The following is an 8,880-nucleotide window of genomic DNA, read 5'->3' on the forward strand; positions in this document are numbered from 1 at the left end:
TATTTAAAAAAAAGGGCATGAGAACGCGGTAATGAGTTACTACGAAATTGTTACAATCGACGATTTTCCATGATTGGAGAATTCAGCTCGGAGTCATGGTAATCAGAGTTTTCAGACGTTTCACAGATGTTTTGGTGTCTATTTGTTTGGGATTGCATGGAGAAATGCACTCCTACTTTTTTTTGATAAAAGATGTCTAGGCTCAGATTTTAATCGACATTAGTGACGCACGCATATTTCACAATTCACACGATGTAAAATTTCGTCAATGTTGATTGATTTTGTGCTTTTATCAGAATCTATTCCTCAAGAATATTCCAAGACCGTGAAGACACCGGAACTGAGAGGCCTTTCGCGTCAAATTATAAAATGTTTTGAAAAAAATCAGCATTTAATTCATTACATGATTAATCTTGTAAATTCGATAAAATAATCACATAATAAATTACTATACAAATAATGAAATTAATAATCATATGAAGTGGCATAATCGGAACCGAAACAAATATCGTGCAAAAATCTTTGGCTTATCAGGTGGAGGGCTTGTTAAAATATCCATGCTCTCATCCGAGGGGGTAGAAAAAAAAAATTCTCAGTGGAACAAATCAAACGACACTTCGAAAAATCCGATAACTCATTGTGAGTGCGGTGAACAGTCCCTTCTGAACGTGGTTTGAACATTCTGAACATGGTTCCGAGTTAGATTCTCTGAACAAGGACCCCAAATGTCGCATGCGATATCTAGGGTCCAGTTTCAAAAATCCCCAGACCCTGAAATCTTGAACGTCTTGAAAAATGAGTCTGAAATAAGTTTGTCGTCTGAAATCAGCTGCCAGGCTGCTAGCTGTGGAGTGTATAGTAGGGGGGGATATCTTAAGGGTTATAAAAAGTGAGCTGATTATGGGTACAAATAAGAGTGGTGCTGTGAAAACGTAAGTTGCTGATCTGAACCATCTGAAGTTAGTTTCAAATATCATAAGTTTAAGTGTAACTAACTTCAACATTCAACTTTGTAATAATCGGCGCCACGTCGGTTATTCTATGTTCCCTTACTTGCCTACAGAATTTGACCACATTCTGACTGCGCCATACATTAGAGAGTGCCCTCCTTCTATACACTCCAAACTGCTAGTCATAAAAACTCCCTAGAACACAGGCAGGGCTAGTCGTTAATTCGTTAGCGCAAACGCAAAAGATTACCGACAGCATTGAAAGGTGCTGTACCAGTAATTGAATTGTGTGATGGAAGGAGACAGCCGATTGGAAGAGGAAGAAAAAGAATCCATGTGATGTGATAATCGGACGAGGCCTAACATATCTATTTTTTTTTCTGGTCTAGTGTGGTGAAATATGTAAGTCGTGTAGTGCACGTATTGCAAACGTTGGCAAATGTGTAGGCGTGCATGTATTTGCCTATACGTGCTTGACTGCGTACATGCATCGAAAGCAGGTATAAGCAGAAGTTGTCGCTAGTGCAGTGGTAATTTTTGCAGTACTTGAAAAAAAGAAAGACAATCAGCCAATAGACATTTCATCAGCATGAAGTGTCCAGAGATACGACGGATAACGTTCGCGCATCGTCTGTTGTGAATCATAATGAAGATATAAGTACTGGCTACTAACTATACAATGTACGCATGGTGTGTATGTATGTACGTACATACATACGTACTGGCATGCGCTGAAGTGGAGAAGTGACAAAGTAAGACTAGATAACACGCCGTACGCGTACGGCGTGCATGTAGTAGGTAGAGGCCCCTTGTAAACGTCGCCAGTCGCCACTGCCTATCGCCTGTCGTCGCTCGTCAGTCTTCAGTCTATCTACTAGATCAGAGCCTGAGTTTGATCACGTCCTCCGTAGATCCAAGTCCGCGCCCTCGCCGGCAATCGTCCGACGCCACGATGCCGTTGACACCCCCGACGTCTTTGCCCTCCTTGTCAGTGTCAATATTACTGTCAGTTTCGTTATCCTCGTCGTCGTCATCGTCATCGCCATCGCCATCATCTTCATCATCATCATCATCACCATCATCATCATCATCATCATCATCAGTATCATCATCATCATCGCCGTCGTCGTTGCCGTCGCCGTTGTCGCTGTCATTGTCTTCGCAGCTTCCGTTGCCGTTGCCACCGCCCGTACACAGCACCACCACCGCAGAGCAAACCGTCGACGCGCCTCGATCTCGCTACGTCGCGATGTAGCTTTCCCGTCGATTCGGTTTATTTTTTTATTATCGAGTGTCCGTAAACGTTGACACTATCCGTACCACAGAAAGAAGGGGTTAGTTTCCATGTCGGAAGACTCGGGCTTGTTTGCGTCCAACGATAATATTCGTTCAAGTGCCTTTTTTTAATCTTATCATTACTACTGTAAGCAAGACCTATACCAAAACCAATACCAAAATAAGAATATCCAATGAATAATACCGGAACGTTGTGACAGGCCGCCTTGCATCCTTTTCTTGTGGAACCTCACTGGTGCGGAAAATTTGTAATGAAATCGTTAATGAGTTAACGAGATAAACCAACCCACCAGGTATACCTCAGATATCGGGGACAGCCGGTCAGGTATAAAACGGAACTGGGGACGTTCTTTCACACAAAAAATTAGACTTAGATAAGACCAGTGACCTAGGAAGGAAGCGTCCCGTTACAGTCTGCAATCCGCTCGACATAATGTCACAATTGAATATAAGTTCGGGAAAGCGAGGCCGTGGAGTACCGGGCACCTCAGCATCGGCAGCCTCTGCATTGAGCAGTTCTGCGGATCTAGCCAGCCTCTTCGAATGCCCCGTGTGCTTTGACTATGTCTTGCCACCTATACTGCAATGCCAGAGCGGTCATCTAGTATGCAGCAACTGTCGCCCCAAGCTCAACTGTTGTCCCACTTGTCGGGGTCCCCTAGGTTGGTACATACATTATTCACCAACTTTGTCCCAGTTACTTATACTTTTATAGTATCTACCTATGTTTGACTGTGATGGGTACCGATGATGTTATCTTCTCGTCCAGTTCACCTTGAATTTAAAAAAAAAAAAAAACAAACAACCGAACAGGTAACATCAGGAACCTGGCAATGGAGAAAGTAGCGAGCAATGTAATGTTCCCCTGCAAGTATTCGACAAGCGGTTGTACTGTATCTCTTGTCCACACGGAGAAAGCTGATCATGAGGATGCTTGTGAGTTTCGACCCTACAGTTGCCCTTGCCCCGGTGCTTCTTGCAAGTGGCAGGGATCTCTCGAACAAGTCATGCCTCACCTTGTTATGAGCCATAAGAGTATTACCACCCTTCAAGGTAATCTGCAAATATTAGTCTAGCTTACAACTATTTCTAATAATCGATGCAACAGACTAATCACTAGGAAAGACAGGGATTTTTTCTTACTGTAATTGGTGATGTGCTGTAATTTGGAAACATATTCTGCAGCAATCCTATTCTCTTCTAGGTGAAGACATCGTATTTTTAGCAACGGATATCAATCTTTCTGGAGCAGTAGATTGGGTTATGATGCAGTCATGTTTTGGTCATCACTTTATGCTTGTCTTGGAGAAACAAGAAAAGTATGATGGACATCAGCAATTCTTTGCCATTGTTCAACTAATTGGTTCAAGGAAACAAGCTGAAAACTTCGCGTACAGGTAGATATTATTTTTTTATAATCTCGTGACTATTTATTATTTGCCACTGAGGTCACAACAGGCAGGTACTGGAATAAAAAGTAGGAGGCACTTGATTTTTATCGAACTGTCAATTACATACGTGAATGAATTAATTTCAACATATCAATTTTTCAAAATATTCATCATTGATTTATTGACGTGAGATATATTCGTCGGAAAAATCGAGGACTCGAAAAAATATTCAAGAAAAATGATTTGTCTGATTTGAATTTTTTAATTTAATTATTTTATTCCTATTCCGATATTCCTAAGAGTGAATTGGAATTTATTTTGCACTTTTTGTCATTTACCATACGTAAAATATCGTCTGGATTATTTATTGCTTATGGGGAAATATTTTAGCACAACGGAGTCCTATTCCATGACGTAGCCATTTTTCCTTAACTTTTAAAGATTAATCTAAATATCAGATAGAGCCTGCATTATTATAATTTATGTCAGGGATATCATAGAGTTAATATTATGTTACATCATTATAGTTATAGTACATGGCTCTCTATAAATAATATACTTATAACCAGCTTTATAGTCAGGATCAAGTCCGCGGACTTCCATCGTAGATGGATTGAATATACATATACAATCTATACTAAACGCTGTTTATATTTTCATGCATATTTATGAATATATGATTATATACACAGTATAGAATAATGAAGACAAGATAAGACCTGTGAGTTTAAAGTTTGGCTGTGAAAGTTATAATGGCATCTGAGTCTGGTTTTTTCTTTCTCGATATTTCAGATTGGAATTGAATGGTCATAGACGACGGCTTACGTGGGAAGCTATGCCAAGATCTATCCACGAAGGTGTATCTTCTGCTATTCTTAATTCCGACTGCTTAGTGTTTGATACGTCGATGGCACAATTATTTGCCGATAATGGAAACCTTGGGATCAACGTGACCATTTCTATGGCCTGAAATAAACAAATGATCAGATAGCAAGCAAATGAACAATGCTGGACAGTGAAAATCGTTTATGGCATCACATATACAGTGGAAATGTCTACATTCGATAAGGTCACCTTACATGACTTCCCGTTCCTACCGCCTTGATATACTTGGAACAAAGGTAGAGCATTTTTCCATCGTTAGCGCAATCACTGTATACAAGATAGCAGATGTAATTTGCCCAACATTAGGTTCGCAATTAATTTCTAACTATTCGCTAGTAGTTACAATGCCGATTACCTGGTAAAACTGGTTTACATTAGTAGATTTAATAGTGAGTACACAAACATACTTTTTCTATAAATAATTCTGCTAATTTTGGTATAGTTACTGTCCACACAGAGCCAGTAATTCAGTAGAGAAGAGTTGACAATCGCAACAGTTGCCAAATAATAACACATTCTGTAGATTCGCATGTTTCGGACCCAGCTACTGAGCACCAGAGTCCCTACGAAACAGAGTCCGGCCAATCTTCTCTATCTTGGTCCTCATTTTCTGATGAATCGAAATTGCGCGAAGTTTTAAACACATATAAGTAGGTAGAAACGTTAATATTAATATTAATAAACAAACATATTACAAGCTAATATTGCAATATGTTTATTATACAAAATCAACGTTTCTACGTACTTATGTGTTTAAATCTTCCCACAATTTCGGTTTATCAAAAAATGGCGGCCAAGGCGGAGGCAATGACCTGACTCTGTTTTGTAGGGTCTCTACTCTGTACTATCGCAATAACCTACTACTTCACACGTGCTATTCACTCTACTTTGCCCGCTGCTATGTTCAGTACCCTAGTTGCACTACCCCAAGATGCAGTAATGACAAAGTACAAACTATACCTTCTTACTCTACTACTAAATCCACCTATGTAAACCAGGCAGTAGGATTGGGACGAAATTGACAATTCCAGAGTAATGTCTTTATTGCACACAGAAGTTTTATTTTATTTCGTCAGACCAAGTATTCAGTTATATAAACAGCTATTGAGGGTCAGTATTTTATTTTGGCCGATTTTCGTTATTGTAGTAGCAATGATTGCAGCGAATAATTTAAAAAATTTGTACGTGAATCTCTTCAACTCATCAGTTGGAAGTTGGAAAAAGTATTTTTAGACTTCTCAGAATCATTAATATTTTAAATTTAATGATATTGGAGACACTAAATGAAATGCTTTAAGAAAAATGGAAATCGTCAAGACTTTGCGCATATGCATCATATTCATATATTTATTAAGATCTAGGATAAGTTCAACACAATCTAAGAGTGACATGATTATGTATAACTTTTTTTCTCGTTCTCGTGCATACATGTTAGGATGGCCTTTCAAAATGGTTTCGAACCTTCGAAAAACGGCTCGAAATGAATAAATAAAAATCCGGGCTCTGTACCTCAATAGCAAATGGTGCCTATCAGATAAATGCCATTGATTTTTATGCACTTCTAAAGTACATTGTCGGAACAGGTTCATGAAAATTTTAGGTACTTCTGATGCGATATTTCAAGTTAAATGTTTTGTAGCTATATGAAATATCTCGTCGAGGATTGATGAACTTTAATTCATATGGATTTCGGATTTTTTAAACGTTGACTATACATGGTGTACAGTCATAATTTGTGAATCCCAGAAAATTGATGTTATTCGAATGAACAACAAAACGATCTTATAGACATCATTTGTATTTGAAATATCAAGTTGCATATTAATACCGATTTTTGTTCGGCAATGGTTCACTTAAAATTCAGCGAAGCCCATCTTCTAAGGGCCACCCTATTACATATACCTACATGCAATATCACATGTATACATATAAAATCTAATAAAATGAGCGCATACAGATTAGTATACAATTATAGAACTCAAGGCTTTATGGACTTCGGTCAACACCCAGCAGCGTACCTTCAATGCACATGAAAGTGCAAATCCCACGCTTACTATTGAGCAAGCTCGGTGTTGTCAATTCCCAGTCAGGCTGCGCTCGCGCAAAACACAAGCTCATTCATTTGAAATACATGAGAAATCAATTCAAGCCTTACGTTATATCTGAGGTGAATTTTTCGATGATCCACGCAACTCTGAAAAACTTCGTTATCATGTTGTCAAAATAAATTTATTGAAATTTTACAGACCAAAGAACAAATACCCCATTTCTCGAACAGCAACTGATTCTTTTTTGAGGCCCAGAGATCACTAAAGAAATCAAGATCGCAAATTATGAAATATTGGGTATGCCTACATCTATCAGTGGGCAGTATATTTGTACATAGAAAACATGAGGTGAAGTCAGTCACTTGAGTTACTCAGGATTACTCTATACCCTTACATTATCCACTATGGGATGGCTCCACTATGACTATTAGCACACCAATTCAGTATATATCTTTTCTATAGCAACTCCACCTGCTTCTACCTGTCCATTAAATGGAGCTACTTTGCAGCATCCAGGTCCGAAAAATGAGCAAAAGTAAGTGCCGGTTCTTACGTGTATACGACATATGTTCGCCCAATGTTGTTTATTTTATTATTGGCTTACCAATCGTTTCATCAGGGATTTTTTCATCTCCATCCTGTAGATTGAACCCGAACTAAAACTTATTATTTTCTACATTTTCACTTTTACCGTTAATCATGGTACCCTGTCTGCGACTCTGAATATGAACACATTTTGATTAAATAATTCAAATTTCAGAACAAGTCCGTGTTCATATTTCGTATTTATTGTTAAATAGTTTCTGTATCCCAGGACAACTTACTACTGTTCATCTGCACATTGGAGTCGCTCATTCAGTTTTACATTTGTTAGTGTATACAATATTCGCACTTGAATTTTTCTACTAATATTTAATCAAACTGTCATATGTCGGGTATAAAAAAGTAACTGAACGATTCAAAATACATCACTGATGATAAAATTTCTGATTAGTATTTAGAGTAATGTTAATAAGCTTAAGATTCAGAATTAGTAACTTTAAGATAATGTAATTAATGTTTTAATCATAGATTTTGTGTCTGAGACATACTCACAGTGTTCGCCGAAGAATAATCTTCAGCCAATTATCACAGTTTTGGACTGAAAGCAGAAAAAAAACAAAAAAGCTGATGACCAAACTTGCCCTCAAATTGAGTAATTTCAGTTCCACATTAAATTGTCATTATTCGTTTCAATTTTCTTGTTGATAATGTCACTTTGGTACAAAATTGAATGTCCTACATCAGAAGAGACGTCAGCTGGCAAGTCACTTTTTTTTTCATTTCATCATGGTGCTTTTGCGTACTTTCAATGCCTTTGCACTCCTTTCTTTTATGAAATACCTGTTTAAAGAAAATAAAAATTCTTTTCGAAAGTTGTGTAATTTTTTATCAGTATTTCTAGCTATATTCGGAAATGCGATTGAATCATACTGTATTTATTTTATACCTATAATGATTGGATATAATATTGTTGGTTAATTATAGTACTATTATAATGATTTTTAGTTGTTATACAGGTATAGGTATATATTTCGTGTAGTGATATTTTGAATAGTTAAACGGTTCATTGAATCTATTGGTTACGAGCAATGGAATAGCCATGAACAGCAAAACATACGGTCGTTCCGGTCGGACGTTATACGTGATTAACAACAGACTTATAAAGTGCGTTCACACGGCGGCTGTTATTCCGGTTTTGCTATGGCCGACGTAGTAATATATACCGGATTTAAAAGTGCGTGTAACTGGCGCATTACACCGGATATAACGGGCTTACACGCATTTTTAAGTCCGGACTGAAATGCGCACGGGCCTATGCTCCGTACAGCAGTCAGCGACAAGAGAGAGATAGTTGTGGTTGAGGCGATTAGCACTTGTCTAATACGTAGCGACTATCTCGCACAAAAAAATTAACCATCAGAGCAGGAGACCGATACGCTGAGCATTGAACCCGGCTTTATGTTGATAAATTTTGTTGAAATAAAATAGTTATTTCACATGATTATTAAAGTAAATTAATTACGGATCCGTGAATGTGCATATTAAGGTGTACATGTGGTGAGACGGTGCAGCGTTATTTCATGCAAAGCCGATGCTTGTTTCGGCCTAACCTGTGATGCGTAAGTCATTGATGTTACAAAGGACTCATAGGTATAATACGCTGATCATACCTAAGCCTGTTGCGCTCCCGAGATTTGTCAAACCGTCTGACTAATGTTTGCGGGTCAGGTGTGTGTGTGTGTGTGTGTATATATATATATATATATA

The 8,880-nt window shown here is 38.1% G+C and overlaps 1 protein-coding gene and 1 long non-coding RNA gene across 5 annotated transcripts; one reads left to right on the forward strand and one right to left on the reverse strand.

Moving 5' to 3' along the window:
- Positions 1-1,173: 1,173 nt before the first annotated feature.
- Positions 1,174-7,985, forward strand: LOC124219603 (E3 ubiquitin-protein ligase SIAH1). Of its 4 annotated transcripts, none has more exons than XM_069135956.1 (5): positions 1,174-2,084; positions 2,763-2,908; positions 3,060-3,299; positions 3,451-3,643; positions 4,430-6,499. In XM_069135956.1, the coding sequence occupies exons 1-5, from the start codon at positions 1,903-1,905 to the stop codon at positions 4,605-4,607; spliced, it is 939 nt and encodes a 312-aa protein (XP_068992057.1). In that variant the 5' UTR covers positions 1,174-1,902; the 3' UTR covers positions 4,608-6,499. The 4 variants fall into 4 exon arrangements, 2 of the variants coding, with proteins under 2 accessions (XP_068992057.1, XP_046483329.1); XM_046627373.2 differs by having other exon boundaries at positions 1,182-1,702; positions 2,447-2,908; XR_011177110.1 differs by lacking the exon at positions 1,174-2,084 and having other exon boundaries at positions 2,204-2,908; positions 4,430-4,758; positions 6,498-7,985.
- Positions 3,481-8,867, reverse strand: LOC138190330 (uncharacterized). Its single transcript, XR_011177112.1, has 3 exons — positions 8,231-8,867; positions 6,541-7,953; positions 3,481-4,603 (listed from the first exon to the last, which is right to left on the reverse strand). It is a non-coding gene; the product is annotated as an uncharacterized lncRNA (long non-coding RNA).
- Positions 8,868-8,880: the final 13 nt, after the last annotated feature.

The sequence above is a fragment of the Neodiprion pinetum genome, chromosome 5 (assembly GCF_021155775.2).
Source record: "Neodiprion pinetum isolate iyNeoPine1 chromosome 5, iyNeoPine1.2, whole genome shotgun sequence".
Classification (NCBI taxonomy): Eukaryota; Metazoa; Arthropoda; class Insecta; order Hymenoptera; family Diprionidae; genus Neodiprion; species Neodiprion pinetum.